General features: G+C 47.5%; 1 protein-coding gene across 2 annotated transcripts in view; it reads right to left on the bottom strand.

The window, feature by feature from the left end:
• The window catches only part of CAPZB (capping actin protein of muscle Z-line subunit beta), a 59539-nt gene extending 50182 nt beyond the window's left edge, over nt 1-9357 (bottom strand). For both annotated transcript variants that reach the window (XM_030231216.2, XM_030231217.2), the window contains exon 1: nt 9226-9357. In XM_030231216.2, coding sequence (XP_030087076.1) covers nt 9226-9228 — 3 coding nt within the window. In that variant the 5' untranslated portion in view covers nt 9229-9357. The remainder of the gene's footprint in view (nt 1-9225) is intronic.
• Nucleotides 9358-17470: the final 8113 nt, after the last annotated feature.

Raw genomic sequence — 17470 nt, 5'->3', positions numbered from 1 at the left:
TGCTCTGGCTCCCCCAGGTCCCCTGTAATCTGTATTTATTTACAGAACAATTGTACAAGTCACGTCACAGCTTTTGAGTCAGCGAATCCTCCTTGGAGATGTTCTCCTGCTCGTTATTCATCTCATTCTGCAGTGCTCCAAATTTTGAGAACAACTGAGCACACAGGAGTACTAGCCCCAATTAATGACTGAACACACTCTCACATCTTGTTCTCTGAGTTCAGGTGTTGGTGTTCTACACACTGCAAACAGCCAAAAAACCACAAAACCACTGAGCAGCTTTTGTTCTCCACTGCTCCAGGAATGGAACACAGATAAAATTCAGAGGGACAAGAGGGACCTCTTTAAAGACATTCTCTAGGAACAAGTAGCTCATACATCTGCTCTGAAGCCTCATGAAGAGGAACTATCCATGGGCAGGAGAGAGGTAAGGCAGCTTCACTTTCTTTGGCACCAGAGTGCTGCTGACATGGGATACTTCTCACCATTTCAGGCTGCCAACACAGCCAGGGCAAGTCCTGCACGGATTAAAGGAGCAGCAATGGCCTTCTAGGGCAGCTACCAAAGAGATCTCCTCCCTCCAGATCAGCTCAAAGATTTTTTTTGCCAAATCCATGGTTATCCCTTTAGCCTCCAGCAGCTCTTCCAAGCATCTTGCAATCAGCTGTGCCTGATTTCCCTTCCTCATTCCCACCTCCAAACCAGGCCAGCTCTCTGCCCACAGGACAAGCCCAACACCCCAGCTCAACTCTGAAACAATTATCAAGTGAGTTCTAATACACTGAAGGCACTCCCATCTGTGAGCTTCTAAATAATCCAGAGCTGCCTGCAGCCTGATCTCATGGACCAACCAGCTGTTCAAAACATTTCACACCCAGGGAGAAGGAACTACAACCCCTGATAGCCCGGAGCAGGGCACTTGTCTCTAATTCCTGTTTGCAAGTAAGGATCAGGCATCTCCAGGAGCACATTCTGCAGGTGGTTTCCACCCTGGCAGGTGTTCTCTGACCAGATGCAGTTCCTGTTAGCACATCTACAGAGGTGCACAGCACACAGGGAAAATTCAACATTGCCTTGGCACCTCCTTCGCAACAAGGATGTATTTCCACATGGCACATACTTGGGTCTACTCTCAAACTAATGTATCCCTTTGGTTTATATAAATCCAAGGCAAGTCTCCATCACATGCCCAAGGAAAAGAGTCATCACACACCACCAGAAGACCAGGATGGAGCAGCACCAAGGCTTTCTGGGAACAGTTACTCATGCCAACCTTTTGCCAGGATCACTAATGATTTCTGCACTAGCATTTGTCTTCTGGGTAACAGAAACAATGTTTTATTTATTAAACTTGTCATTGAACATGACAATGCAATTTACTGGCTTTCATCTGGTGCCAAGAATTCCTGTGAAGCACAAAGTTTGCAAAAAGTCACTTCCCAATAAATCGTGGCAGTGAGTGACTATGCAATCTGTTAGCCCCACATCAAAGAAGAAACTGGGGCTACAGATAAAAGTTGCACAGATTGCAAAAAAACATGCTTAACTTTTAATAAATGGATTAAAGACACTGAAGTTACCTGTAGAACTGACCAACTTTGCCAACAGGTTTTATGATTAATGTTACTGCACAGTGGGGGGTTTTCCCCATTTTAAGTCTCGATTTCACAAAAATAACATTTTCTTTTTTAGCTCTAACTACAGATGGGAATCTTAGCTAAACAAAATGCAAATAACCTATTACAGCACAGCACTGACAGATAAGAACTTGGCCTGATTTTGCAAACTCTTCCTGAGGCAGCTGCAACACCTGGTTTCACTATCAGGAGAGATGAACACCAGTGTGTTTGTGCCCCAAAAGGTTTTGAAATCACCCAATGCAGTAGGTCTGAGTCAGTTCACAAGTCTGGTGACCTGTTTTTCACACTGTCTTCCTGCCTTCCACTCAAATCTTCTGAGGAAGAACCCCAGTCCATCCCTAGAGAAGGGCTGCCTAATTTTTACAGGGGTCACTTCTTTCATATTTTTTAATTGAAACCATAATTACTACAAATACAGCAGCTCTTGAGATTCAGCACTGCCATTTGCCATCCTGACCATCTGCAAATGTGTCATTTGTGATGCTTTCTTTTAATCCTGCTAATGCCCAATGACCTTTTCAAATGCTCTTTTCTTCTATGCACTCCTGTTTGCTTCATGTCCCAATCAGGCTGGTCACAAAAGTTTTAGAACTGCTCAATTAAAATGGAGAAGTTTTTTGTGCAGAAAGAGCAAACTTGGGCAAGTTGATCTTGGCCTGACAGATCCAGGCTCTCCTTCCAGTCATCTGCAACTTAAATTCAGTTTTGTGAGAAATCACATCAAAAACATTTGAGAAAACACACACAGTAGAGCAGCAGGGAGCATGCACTGTATCTGAAGGTGACAGTAAACATCCTGTGCTTACTGACAGCAGAACTAATGGTGTCAACATCCCAAATTCAGGATTTGCTCTATCCCAGCACTCTGTGGAGCCAACAGCTGCCTGGCTTTAGGTGCAAACTCAGCACTTTCCAGCTCCTGGAGGCTGCAGCCAGGGCTGTAAATTCAGGAGATAACTCTGGCAAGTAACCGGATGCCTGGCAAGGAAGGCAGGAGGCAGAGAGGATCTCTCATTAGCCCTCTTCCCTGAAAGTTCTCCCATTCCTCAAAGGTCAGAAAAGTAGGTTAATATGCCTTCTGCTTGGGTCTTGCATGACATACCTCAGTGACTGCCCTGCAGAGCTCCCAACAATGCAGTTCTGCCCCAGAAATTCAAGGTTTAACCAGGAGACTCCTGGTTTTGCATACCTATAGCCATAGGAATATCACACCTAACAACAAACTCACACCTGCCAGAATCCCTTCCTTTGCTGGAATTCCTAGACCTGCCCATCCTTGCAGGTTTTTCATGCCTTCCTCATCACTTCAGAACCCATTTGACCTACCCTCCATCACACCTGCAGACAGGCAGACAGCTCCACACAGGCTCTGTGACCATTCCCAGCAGGGGTGACGTTTTCTGTGGGAGCAGGGCTCACCTGGCAGACACGTGCCAGTTCCAATCCCCATCACGTTTTTCCTTCACTCCCATGTGAAGTTAAGTTATTCCATCTGGCCACTCTGCACCTTACCAAGCTCTGGATTAGCCCTGCCTGGACTCATGGCTATGTGTAGCTGGTTTTGGCCACCCAGTGGAGCACCATCAATGCTGAGCCAAGATCACACCCAAACCTCTCTCGATGACACCTGGATCTGCAGGGTGGCAGCACCTGGTGGATAAACACAGCTGTAGTCAGCACAATGCAGCTGATATTTTACCTCATTCCTCCATTTCATGCCTCTCTCCGCCCTTAAATTAACACACCAAAAGCCCCATCTCTTGTTTCCTGAGCCTGTCTCAGGTTGCAAGCCCAGGCTGGCAGTCAGGCCCCCACTGCCTGGGCTGGCAGGAGCTTTTTAAATCCTGGTATTTACCAAGGCAAAAATGTCCAGGGAAGGCAGGTAACACGACATCACTTTCAAACTCAGCAGTCTGTCTAATGGAAAAGAGAGAAAGCATCACCTAAAGAAATACAAACAAAACTCCCTGAGAGAATAAAGAGTATTTTATTTATGGTAGCTTCAGGCAACCACTAAGCTTCTGTCTTCAGTGCAGTCTCAAACATTTTTCCTTCTGCACAATATCCTCTTACTTAAGTGCTGTTTTCAGCCTTGTTTCAGCTGATGCTGCTAAAATTGTGAGCTCCTGAGTTCTGCTTTCACCCAGGCTCGTAACACACCCACTTTGCAACAAGGACGTGATTGAAATTCCAAGGCAGTGCAGCAGGAAAGGACTGGGCTCCACTCTTTGTGGAGGATGTCCCCTCCAGAGCCAGGGAAGGACACGTCCCCTCCAGAGCCAGGGAAGGACAGGCTCTGCAGCAGGGCTGCAACACCTGGACTCCTGTCCCCAGGGGCTAAGCCCAGAGCCAGGGCTCCCAGTCCAAGCCTGCACTGAAATAATGCAGGTCCACTGATGAAATATGAACAGTGAGGTTAAATTTGCATAGAGCAGGAATAAAGTAGGCAACTTCTGAGCAGGGCAGCCAGATAAGCCAAGTGCCTGCAAATCCATTCCCTAATTCTTCAGCCCAGCTTGGAAGGTGTGGCACAAAGAGCAGGAGCTCAAAGCAAGTTGCATATTTCCTTCTAAAGCCTACAAGAGGGAGGGAGGGCAAAACAGCAGCAACAGATAATACAAGGAAATTAATCCAGTGCTTGGTGCCAAGGCTCAGACCACCACTCCAGGAAACACAGCACCAGGTATTACCTAACGCAACTGAAGTCACTCTAAACAGAAGATAATTTTGGGCACTAAACAACAGAATAGATGCTGCTTTTAATTCCTCACTCACAACTTCACTGCATCAAAAACACAGGAGAAGGACAGGGTTCCACTGCATTTGGAATTCCAGGGGAGAATTACAATGATTTAGCTGAGAAACAAGCAAAGCCACTTCCTCAAATGATAAACCCTCTCAGATCAACTACCAGAGCTTTAAAACTTCCTCAATACCACATTTCCCCTTGTGCCACACCAAGGAAGTCTCAAAAGCAAATGTCTCATCTACCACAAGGCAAGAGCTCCAGCTCCCCAGGACAGCCTGTTTGCAACATCTGTTCCCATCCTGCTTTAGGACATAGAACTAAGAAGTGAATTTTGGCCTCTGGATCAGGTCCAGGACCCCTGAATTAATTATTCAGCTCAAGTCACAAGAGTTTCACACCCTCCCAGTGTCTCAGTCACACCTTAACCAGGTTCCACTACAGTACTTGGTCACTTCTCAGAGGAACCCCTCAGTCACAGACTATTGAATATTTAAGAAAGCATCACACCAGATGAAGAAAAAGATCAGTTCATACTCCAGTTTGAAGTGGCCACACCCCCACTGCACTGGCCTGAGCTCCTGATCTTCAAGTTAAAGAAGCTTTTTAATTACCACAACCTATCAGCAAACATAATTTGGGCTAAAGCCCAACTAGAGGGAGCAGGAAGCCTGGGAAAAGCTTGTGTTGGTCAGACATATTAATTACTCCTTCAGGGATGAAGCCTCTGGGCTGCAAAGAAATTCAAATTTGAAAACCCATGTTTCTAAGTGAGATTTTTTTTGCCCTTATTCCTGGAAGTGGCAAAGGCTTAGGGAGAACTGAAGCATACACAAGCTTTGGGACTTTCTCCTTGCATTAAGGAGAGACACAAAGATTTATTTGGTTGAAGCTTTTTAAATTCTTCAGGACTCCCAGCAGGAATCAGTGGGAAAGCAGGAAATTTTATAATGCACTTTAAAAATCAGTTTATGTATCACCTTAGAAAGTGATTGACTAAAACATATTGATAAAAACAGAAGATCAGCATCTCTTTGGAGTATCTTCTACTTCTGCAATCATTCCTTCACCCAGAAAGAAAGGTTATTAAAGCACATTGGATTAAAGTAGGGTAAAGCAACAGGGCTGAGCATGGACAGGGCTCTGAGCAGCCTGCTCCAGTGAAGGCATCTGCTCACAGAGGGGGCTGGACCAGATGGCCTTTAAAGGTCCTTCCAACACAAACTATCCTGGGATTCCACAACCCTAAACTAGGGACAGGCACCTTTCAGAACCTCACATTTCTCCAGTAAAATTGCTCTCTTTAGCAGGCACTGAAAAGAGTTTTATTTTACCTTGAGGTGGATCTATGTGTGAACCAGCTCAAAGGGGACAAAGTGCAGCAAAACACTTCTCTACAAGTTCACTTTGCAGGGTAAGGAGCTCCTTGGATTGACCAAACATCCCCACAAAGGGCAGGCACAAAGACAAACAGGGGCACTGGCACTGCCCATCCAGGCTACAGAAGTATCCTGAGTCTAAATTTGAATTTTAAGGCTTTGGGGTGACCTGACTGGGGCCTTCCAGTGCCTGAAGGAACTGCCAGGAAAGAGGTGACAGACTATGGACAAGGAATGGAGGGACAGGCCACAGGAAATGGCTTCCCACTGCCAGAGGGCAGGGATGGGTGGGAAGGAAGGAATTGTTCCCTGGGAGGGTGGGGAGGCTCTGGCACAGGGTGCACAGCGAAGCTGTGGCTGCCCCTGGACTCCTGGAAGCCCAAGGTCCAAGTCCAGGTTGGATGGGGCTTGGAGCAGCCTGGGACAGTGGAAGGGATGGAATGGGATGAGCTTCAAGGTCCCTTCCAGATCAAACCATTCCACATTCCCTGATGCACCAATGGCAAACTGGACCAGCAGAGAGCACTGGGGAGTGCTGGATGATGATGAGCACCCCGAGCTGCCCAGCCATCCTTCACCCAGGGAAGTCAAGGCATGGATGGAAAGCAAAGCTGACAGCTGTGGAAGTAGAAACTGAGAAGGGCAGCATTGTCGTTTTCCCAAAGAAAGTAATTTCTAAACTCAACTCCACTAATAAGGACTAAAAATAGTCCCCCAAAAGAGCTGAGCTGCACTTTCATTCTGTTTCACTCCCAGATGTGAACTAGTCCCTTTTCAGCACATATACATACCATATGAGGAAATCCTGTTTGAACAACTTCAGCTGGTGAATGCTTTCCCCTCCCCAACAGACCACAGATGAAGCATCACTGCAATGGTAGAATTCCCTCTCCCAGAGACATCCTCTGACTTGATTATTTTGGGCATTTGCCGCTTAAGATAACATTTAGCAAAGCTCACACACTTGGCTTGCCTAATACCACACAGACTCTTACAAAACAGCTGAAGTTGATGTTTCTCAAATGGCATGAGGTGCAAAGGACTTGCTGTGTGTACTGAAAATGTCCCCAAACCCCCACAACAAATGGTGGAGCTCCAAAAGGGACATGACCAGGTCACAGATGGGCTCTGATTCCAGACACACATCTCCTAGCCTGAAAATCTTAGTGACCCTGAGCAACACACGAGGTTTGTGTTGGTGTCACTGTCGTATCACACACCCTGGGCTGTGCTTCACTGCTCCTTATCTGCTTCACAAATCCTAGATGGATGATGCCCAGCCAGCACTACACTAGACAGCCTGAATTTATGGATGATTGAATCATAAATTTTGCTAAAATTGTCCTCCTTTTCCTCAAGAGTTGCATAGCAGAAGAAACCCTTGCTAACATGATCAGGCCAGTTTACATAACCTGGAAATGAAGGGTTTTATTTTTACAAAGAGTAACTGGATTCCATCCATTCATAACCCACAATTCCAGAAATCTCAGCAGATCCACTCTCCCAAGTCCTGCTTTGCCCTGAACAGTGCATTCCATTTATTTTTAGCACAGGAGACACCATCCATCCAGGCAGTTTTCAAGCTTCATGTGTTGCCCTGCCCTGTTTCCCTGAGCACCTGACTGAAATGTGGGCACAGCTCCGAGCTCTCCAAGGAGACAAAGGTTCCCAGCCCTGCTCTACACAAATATGGGCAACCCTGAGGTACCAGGAAGGTGTTTCACCCAATATCCTGCACCATACCAACTGCTCTCTGCAATGGAAGGGCAATTCCATCCTTTCAATGCTCCACTTCTGGTCTCAGACCACTAAAAGCAAAGATCCTGGAAGAACCCTAAACACTGGGTTTGCAGGTTTGCACATGAGTTGAAACTGGAGGCTGCATGTTCATCCCTGAAGTCCACTCAACATTGGAAACCACCACAACAGTGTTGGAAGTTCTGATCCAGTTTCCCCTATGCCCAGTGGTCTCCACAACTAAATATGAAAAAAACAGAAGGCAACAAAACCTGGTAACACTCAGGAAATTTCCAAAGGATTTGTGCTGTACCTCTTCCAAACAACTGGCACAGTTACATTTAAACCCTGACTGGAGCCTCCTAACAGCACATTTTTATATCCCCTTCAGAGTTGGTACCACTGTTGTTACTTTCCAGGAAGCCTCCTTGTTTTCTTTGAACTCCTTTCCTGTGACAATTTTTGCAGTGGCCTAAGTTAGGAGTTTGCTGGAATCCCAGTTTGAGATTCCACAGTCAAGTCTTGCCCACACAGATGTCAGTGTGTTAAAATTATGCACACAGCTGGAATGAGATGCTCTGTGCTGCCAGGACTCAGGTACAGCACCTGCTCTTGTTTGAACCAACACGGAACAGAACTTTGATCATAACTGTTCTTCACCTTTCACCTGACATCAAAATCTTTATCCTGCATGATACAGCTGGCTCCACCTCCAGAGAAAGAACATAAGGCATTGCCTCTGAAATTCCTACAGATGAAGGCAAGAAGTAAAGGATTACACTTGTGTGGTTAAACAGCCTTTACACTGCTGTAGAGCCAGGCTCTGGGTTGTTCTTTTGTGAGCTAAACATTTGAACATTGTTGAGTTGTTATCCTGGAAATCCTGAATCACAAATCCCCAAGAGCATGAAGGGATGTGATTCCCTACAAGTAACTCCATGCCTGAGGAGGCTCTGGAAGAGCCCCTGTCCACAAGGCAGGGAGCAGAGCAGGGCCCAGACCAGCTACTGGAGGCTGCTCCCTTTGCACAGCACCAAAGTGAAATCGAAAGGGTTCGTGGTCTGGGCTAATCCATTCGGGGAACACAGAGAGACAGATTATTCCACACGGCTGAGGAAACTGGAGCTCCTCCGTGGCAAAGGAAAGTTGCCAGCCCCGTGGAGAAGCAGCACCCCGGGATGCAGCCCCTGCTCGTGCGGCGCTTGGCTGTCCTGCATTTCACAGCTCCAGGCGATCCCAGCACACGCAGGCCACGGGCAGCTCCCGGGCGGGGGACACGGCCAGGGCTTGGGCGCCACGGCCACGGGCCCGGCGCTCCCAGCGCCCCGGGCGGCACCGTTCTCCGCCAAAGCGGAACTATAGCCAGTGTAATTCTACATCGTTCCCTCTGGAAGCACCGCCCGGTACCGGGACCAGAGGTGGTGATGGTGACCGGGCAGCGGAGCTCCGGGCGAGACCCCGGGCCCTGCGGAGCGCCGAGCAGAGCCTCCGTTAGCCCCAGCCCCCCCCGCCAGCGCCCTCAGGCCGGGCCACCCCTCCCTGCGTCCCGGCGGCACCGCCTGGGCCGTCCCTCCCTCCGTCCCCGCAGCCCGAGGGAGGCCGGGCGAGGCCCCCCGGTGCGAGGGGGCGGTGAGGGGGCGGTGTGGGCGCGGGGGCCGGCGCGGGGGGGCTGTGCGCACAGGCGGGGGCCGCGGCTGCGGGCGTGGGGCCGGCCCGCTCTCACCATGTCGGCTGGGCGGGTGCGCGGGGCGGTAGATCGGCGGCGCCTCCCGGTCCGTCCCTGTCGCTTCGACGCCGCGGCCCGTCCGCTTCCGCCGCCGCCCGGCAGTGAACATCCGGGTCAGCGCCGCCGGCCCCGCCCCCGCGCCGCTCCCCGCCAATCAGCGCGCGGCTCGCCGGCCATCGCCAAGTATGGATGCGCGGCGGCGGGGCGGGAGGGCGGGGCGGAGCGAACCACGCCACCGGCGCGGGGGGGACGGGGTGCACGGCGGCACCAACTGCAGCGCGGGGGTGAGCGCGGCGGCCAATCAGAGCCCGGGGGCGGGCTCGAGGGAGGGGCCTGCGGGGGGCGCGCCTGCAGCTCGGGCCCGGCCGTCAGTCGGTCCTGGAGCCTCCGCGCTGGAGCATCGCTCCCGAAAACGCACTTGTTTAAGTTTAAACGAAAGGCAGCACGAGGCAGGCGGGTTGCACGGCAAACGCCGCCCAGAAGACGTAACGAGTATCAAACTCGTAACCCTAAAGCTGCGTTTTACACAGGTAAACTGCACTTTACACATGCCTCTAATGCATCTGCCAGGTCTGAAGTGATGTGGAAGAATAAGCAGCCTCCAGCTGCTTAAGGCTAGGGACAATTATTATTTTTAGAAGGAAATAATAAATTCTTTTAAAAGGAATTATGAATTATTTCTAAAAGGAAGTGTTGGGTGTTGGCTGGGTGGTACCTGCTGGAAGCTAGGCAGATGCTGACACACTTGGAGGTCCTTCAGGGCTCAGGCAGTTGTGCCAGGGGTAACAGGATCACAGATTTGTCAGGGTTGGAAGGGACCTCAGAGGACACCTAATCCAACCCCCCACCAAGGCAGAGTCCCCTGGAGGTGACCTGAAGCAGGATCTCAAAAATCAGGGTATATGTACTAATAAAACATTTCTATTTTGCTCAGTGTCCCAAAATAATTTTTTTTTTCCTATTACTGGAGTAATTCCCACTACAGTGAATTCAGGTAAGACATCCCAATTCCAGACTCCTGACCTGTCCTCAATATGGGAATCTCAGAGCTACACCAAACACTGATCCCAGGAAAACATTAAGATTCATTAAGCACCAACAGCTTCCTCTGCAGCTTCTTTTGGAACAGGTCAGGCTGTGTTTCACCCCCGTTTTATTGCCAGAACCCCAAAAAACCTCCCTTGGGACTCTCCTTGCTGCAGACTGGGCCCTGGGGAGCCAAAAGCCCTTCCCTGGGTTTGCTGTAGGAGCTGGAAATGCCAACACGGGGTGAAAAAATGGCTTGTCCCTTGGGTGTCACAGACACAGCAGTCACACAGGGCTTTCCTTTGAGTGTCACAGACACAGCAGTCAGACACAGCTTGTCCCTTGGGTGTCACAGACAGGGCAGTCACACAGAGCTTGTCCCTTGGATGTCACAGACAGGGCAGTCACACAGGGCTTGTCCTGGATGTCACAGGCACAGCAGTCACAGAGGGCTTGTCCCTTGGGTGTCACAGACTCGGGTGTCACACAGGGTTCTTCCTGGATGTCACGGACACAGGAGTCCCACAGGGCTTTCCCTTGGATGTCACAAACAGAGCAGTCACAAAGGGTTTGTCCCTTGGATGTAACAGACTGGGGTGTCACACAGGGCTTGTCCTAGATGTCACAGGCACAGCAGTCACAGAGGGTTTGTCCCTTGGGTGTCACAGACTGGGGTGTCACACAGGGCTCTTCCTGGATGTCACAAGCACAGCAGTCACAGAGGGTTTGTCCCTCGGGTGTCACAGACAGCCCCAGTTTCCAGGGAAGTGCACAGCTTGGCCATGGATTGGGTTACAACAGCCAGAGACAGGACTGCAGCACATGGATTTGCACCACAATGGAGCCCATGCAGACAGAACAGCTCTCAGTGGTGGCAGAAACAAATGAGCCCGAAAGGGTGGAGAGAAAACAGTAGAACGATGTCAGGAAAAACAGGAGCTGTATTACCTCACAGAAACACAAAGCCACATCAAACTCCATCCAGAGCCAGTACCAAACAACCACAAAGGTGGGAAATTACCCTTCCACATCTGGGAGAGCAGCCACATGACCTCAGAAGGCTCAAGAGAGTCCATATTCAGTCCTTTGCCACTACTCAGCCTATCCTCCGTTAATCTGCTTTGTAAGATGGAGCAATCCCAAATGGCTCCTATTTTGCAGTACCCAGATCCTCCTCCAGTCCTTGCATTCCCTCTGAGCTGCCTCCCAGCAGTAATTAAGAAATGAAAACCTGCTCATTACAGGCCAAATTATTCTTTCTTTTTCCAGGGATCCACACATCTAATGCTCCTCAGGGCTGGGAGGCCAGAATTGATAAATTTGAAAATGCCTGTTCTAAAATTCCCTCTTTCTGTCACAAAATTCATGCAAAGTACTCAATGACAACTCTACTTGTAGCAGCTTTTAGTTTTGAACAGAAACAGCTCCTAGCTGCTTGCTGGAGCAGCACAGCAATAGCAGAATTAGGCAGCCCAGTATGTTTCAAACAATTTCAGCTCTAAATGAATGTCAAGGCCAAGAGGATGTTTTTCTTAGTGGAAGAAATACAAGCATCCTGGATTTTGTTCTTCTCCTAGTAGGTATAAAGAAGAATAAACAGCTGCTTTTTGTTTTCCCAAAAATATTTGCATTAAGAAGATCTGCAGATTCATTTTGAAATTGATGTCACATCTCTTTCAAATGAGGACCAGCTGTTTGCTTTGCTTGTTTATAGCAGGCCATGTTTCAGAGATTTTTTGTTGTTTGTTTATTAAGATGTAGGACCAGACTGCTGCAGTTTGGTGTGGGGAGTGGATCCCAGCAGGCAGAAGGTCCATGGCTGTCACCAGCATCCCACCTTCTGTGGGGATTTGTGGAGGGGTTGACACCAAATTCAGGAATATTCCATAATCCAAGTGCTGTGAGGTAGGTTACCTGTGCCTCAGGCATTTCCCAGACCTGCTGGCATGGATCACCCACCTACAGAAAAGAGCACTCCAAAGGGCTCCTGGCAGGCATTGCCCCTCTCTAAAAGGAGGGTCTATAAACAAAGGAAGCAAACAATGATGTCAGTTGACATCTTAACGGCCCCACAACATCAGATTCATGTGCAATTAATAACAAGGCTTTTGATCCTGCAATCAGCAGCTCTAAAATCCATGTGCTTTCCCTGTACATTTGATTACATTTGAGGAAGGAAAAGGATAAACACTTATTAGCATTACAAAGTATTTTTCACATTTAGCCAGAACTTCCTGAAGCATTTGTGGTCCAGCATGATGTGGTTTTTATTTTATCCTCCTGCATGCATGGTGAAACACTATTTATTTTGTTTATTCCAGCATTTATCCTGGACCAAGGGTGACTGTGAGAACATGCTGAGGAACAAGGTCTGAGAGAAAACCTTCATGCTTCACTGAATAGTCATTTTTTGTAATAAAGAAAGAAACATCTTGACTTTTTTTTTTTTCTTTTTTTGGTCAGATTGCCCAATTTCTTTCATGGCACTTGAAAGATATGTAAACTTTTATTAGGAGTTCTCATAAATTGAATTTATTGCTGCAAGAGTCTTCCAGCAATGGTAAAGTTTAGCTTGCTGGGTTTTATTAGTCAGAGTCAGTAAAACAGCAGCATCACTTGGTTTGAGGCAGAAAACCAAGTGTTTCTTGGAAACTAATATAGGAAAAAGGTACCTACAACACTACCCAATGTCTTGGAATTCTATGTTCAAGCCACAGATAGTTCTCACTATGGAGATCTTTGTACACAGTGTCAAAATAGCACACAAACAATAAAAAAGTCCCCCATCCTGAATCCAAAGCAGCTTTGCTGAGTGTATTCTTGGAATTTAAAAGTTTTTAGAGTTTCCCCATTTCCTGCATGAACTGATGAGTAACTCTAAATACCAGGTTTAATGAAAAACAACATATCACCCATTTAGTGTGAGGTTTGAGGCATTCCCCTCCCTGCACTAAGAATGTTGAACCACACTTTTTTCCACTCCACCAGCACCCAAGCAGATCTGCTCCTTTGGTTAATGGAAAGGATAAAGCCAGACCAAGGTATCCATACACTGCAGGACTGCTGGGAGCCCTCTGTTCCAGCACATCCCACTTAGCTGCATATCCTACGACACTGTTCATTCCTCTTCTTGCAGCTGCTCCTTTAACTTTGTATTTTCAGCTCAAAAAACTTGAGAGACAGTCTTTAGCCTCAGCAAAGAGAGTATTGAGGGCATTCTGGTCTAACTTGGTCATTAACTAGCAATAATGTCTGTGGCTTTTCATTAAAAGAGAATCAAGGAGAAGCTGATTAAATACAGCAGAAAGAAACAAAACTTTCCATTCCCTTACTTTTTCCTTGACACGTTGCACTTCATTTGAAGCCTGCTAATATACCAGCCAAAAGAATTGTAAGGGCCTGCCTGGATTTTTTCTTAATACAATGGTCACGGTTCAGTAGTTAGAATCTGTATGGAATTAGCCAGAGACATGGACGAATGGAAAAATATACTAAAAGGCTAAAAACCAGCACTTGTTCATGGGCTTACTCATTAGAAAACCTCATCAATACAGCACAAGTTTTCTCTTTCTACTATTCTAAAAAATGATCACAAAATTGTACACAGAAAATGAAGACACGAAATATCAGAGCACTGCTTTTGCCTGGAATTTCAGAGCTGGCAAAAACTCAGGTCAGTGTTTCCATGCAAGTGCTTTCCTGCCGAGCTTTTTGGGGCAAACCTCATATTCACAGCAAAAGCAGCCTAGAGCAGAATTAGCACAAGGAGCTGTGACACATCTTGTCCCATTTCTCCAAGTTCTGCTTCAACCAGCCATACCTGACAGCTGGAACCAGCAGCACCACAAACTGAATCCAACCAGAGTGGTGTGGAAATCCAGCAGCAGCAGCACAGACTGTGCTAATGAACGTGGATCCCTGTGCAAAGCCTGAGGGATGTTTCACTGCAGCACAAGCTGTCCCTCCCAGTGCAAGTCAGCTCAGCCTCAGAGGATTGCTCACTCCTCAGCATCCGACTGCTGTCCACAGAAAATCAATAAGGACAGCACAGGAGGCTTAATGGAGTTGCTGGCACCTTTCCCATTTCAGGGCAAAGTCCTGCTGAGGAGGGGTTTCTTTCTCCTCAGACTTTTTTTTTGTTGTTGTTGTTGCTCGGATAGCTAAAAGGTTTTCAAAGAGAGAAAGAAGCATCAGTGTCTGTTGGTCAATGTGGCTTATGTTTTCAGGAAAAACCCAACACACCGGAGTGGAGATTGAGAGCTGGAGGTTCCCACCCAGTTCTGAGCTCTCTGTAACATCAAAGAATTGTTCTCGAAGTACAGGAAACAGGGAGTGGGGGCCCACACTGAGGCTGTGTCAACCATTACAAGCAGATAACTCCTACACTGCTGCCTTCCTGTGCAGATCTTGGCAGAAAAATAAATAAAAAAATATATGTGTGGGAGGTGATTCATGTTATTTAAATCTATGGAGAAGCTGCATGTGTATTCTTTGGAAAAGAGGAGAGCAAGAGTGTATTACCATCCCGAAGGGAAATGACACAAGGGATGCTTTAGGAGTCTTTGAAAAAATAGGATAAGAAGTGATATTCTCATGCTGGGGAAGGTTCAAGATTTAAAAGAAACTTGCTGGGAACTTCTGAAACAAAAACGCATCCTGCTCTACGGACAAGCCAGATGTAACAGTTGAAAGGAAGTCTGTTCTGTTGAAAAGGGTTGGAATTCCAGCTGGTGCAGTTCCAGAGGAGCTCCTCACCTCCAAGTGCAGCAATGGAACCATAGAACCCTTCTGGCTGGAAAAGGCCTCCCAGCCCATGGAGTCCAAACTGTGGCTTATCCCCACTTTGTCCCCAGCCCAGAGCACTGAGTGCCATGTCCAGTCGTTCCTTGGACACCTCAAGGGACAGGGGCTGCCTCTGGGCAGCCCCTGCCAAGGCCTGAGCACTCTTTCCATGCAGAAATTCCTCCTGGTGTCCACCTTGAGCCTGCCCTGGCCCAGCCTGAAGCAGTTCCCTCTCCCCCTGTCCCTGTTCCATGGGAGCAGAGCCCAACCCCCCCGGCTGTCCCCTCCTGGCAGGAATTGTGCAGAGCCACAAGGGCCCCCCCGAACCTCCTTTTCTCCAGGCTGAGCCCCTTCCCAGCTCCCTCAGCCTCTCCTGGGGCTCCAGCCCCTTCCCCAGTTCCATTCCCTTCCCTGGACACACTCCAGCCCCTCCAGGTCCTTCTTGTGGTGAGGACACAGAACTGGACACAGCATGGACATGCCCTCTGCATGGATCTTCCATGGGACACCAAGGAAGCAGAAATTTTGAAGAATGGTACTTATTAATCTGAGATCCCCAGTCCTGCCTCTGCCTTATCTGATGGCCTTCTGCTGCAAACCCAACCAGTGTCTAACTCCTAGTTAGCAATTCTTAATTCCACACACACTCAGGCAGGTGTATTGTTAACAAATCTGGGGATACAAGGGCTGAACCTACTTCACCTAGAAGGTGACTTCCACCAGAGAAATACAGGGCTCATTTTGGAGCTTTCTGGCTTCATTTCCTCCATTTATTCATACACTTATTTACTGGAAAGAAAGGAGAGGAGAGCAAGGGGAGGGAGGAATCCTGGGACAGCACATGCTGAGCTGTAAAATGCAAAGAAGGTTTTTCAAAACCGCATGTTCCAAACATCACCTTGGAGTCCCACAATAATAAATACTTGATATTACACTGCAAAGGCCCAACTGCCAAGTAACTATAGCAATAAAAAGAAAAGCCTGTCTTTGGACACATTCCCTCCTGCCTTAATTTTTCCCTGGGGTGGGGAAGGGGTACAGAGAATGTGCTCTAGATCCTTAATGGATAACGTTTTCCAGACCCCCCTCTGATCACTCAGTGACTCTGGGATTTAAAAGCAGCAGAGTGATTTCTCCAAAGGAAGCTGAACATTCAAAACAATTACCCTGAACTATTCCATCCCCTTGGAAAGGGTTTAATGCACCAGGTCCTGAGGAGGTGAGGCTGTCAGGATCCATTGAGACACAGCAACACAACCCTTTATGAAGTGCCTCACAATCCAGCTGCTCACCAGTGCTTCCTTCATCCCAAAAATCAGTGTTTTCCAGGGAGCCCAGCAGCCTGAAAATGAGTAAGTGTGAAGTGAGACTACACTGGCCTGCACTGAGCATTTGTTTTTGCCAACAGAAGACCACATTTCTGTGTTGGTTTTAAACACTACCTTCTGGAATATGATTTTCAGGATGAAAATTAAATAATTATTTTGGAGGCTTCAAATTATCTTTCCCCTCATGATATTTTCCAGAGCTGTTTGGAAACGGGAGGGTGGAGCTGGCACCACTGGGGCAGTGGTTTCAGAAAGCACTTCTGGAGCTATTTGGGGAAAAAACTGCTGGATCATGTTGGTATTTTTATAAGTAACTTGATGCGTGGTTCTATTTTGGATACCAACTATGCAGCAATGCAGACTGATTTGAGCAAATTGCAGGGGGAGGTAGAGAAAAGAAAGATCCCCTTCCAGAACAAGGGCTGCCTTCTCCAGGGAAACCTCTTGAACCTCCAGGGGCTCCGTTTAAATAGTGCCTTTTAAGATAAGTTTTTAAAAGCCATTTAGATTTTATAAGGAAGAGAAAATAATGGTTAATTGTTATTAAAAGTGATATGTGAAGGAATTGAACCAAATGAATGAAAAGTAAAACCTTTCCATCCTGACTCTAGATCAAAACCAGTTGTACTTTTAAGATAAATTAAAGACCTGTACCAACAATAACTTAATGAAATTTTTGCCAACTTCAAGAATTTTTCTCTTCTGTTTGTGGCTTTAGTCTGTAATTGACTTGCAAAAGAACTTGCAGTTTTATGAAGCAGCAGAGCCTCCTCCACCTCCATAGAGAAATTTGAATTTGAAGACATCAAAACAAGTAATCACAGCTAAAAATTGCCTCCCAGTGTGAATGAGGACATTAGCACTTGACAAACACCCTGGGTTTTTTTCCACAAGGCTTCTAGAGAATGTCTTCCAGGCAGCCTACACACCATTTGCAACACAAGAATTCATTCTAGTAGGTTTGGAGACATCCAGAGGTGTTGCCGGCTCCACAAAGCTGGAGCAGGCTGCAGGATGGGCTGAAGCCCCAGAGATCAGTGGGAACTCCTCCCACAACCTCCTCCCCCAAAATTAGGAAATATATACATCTATATACAAGGGTGAAA

Source organism: Serinus canaria, chromosome 21, assembly GCF_022539315.1.
Source record: "Serinus canaria isolate serCan28SL12 chromosome 21, serCan2020, whole genome shotgun sequence".
NCBI lineage: Eukaryota > Metazoa > Chordata > Aves > Passeriformes > Fringillidae > Serinus > Serinus canaria.
Note: the sequence above shows the minus strand (reverse complement) of the source record. Positions and strands in the feature narration are given on the sequence as shown.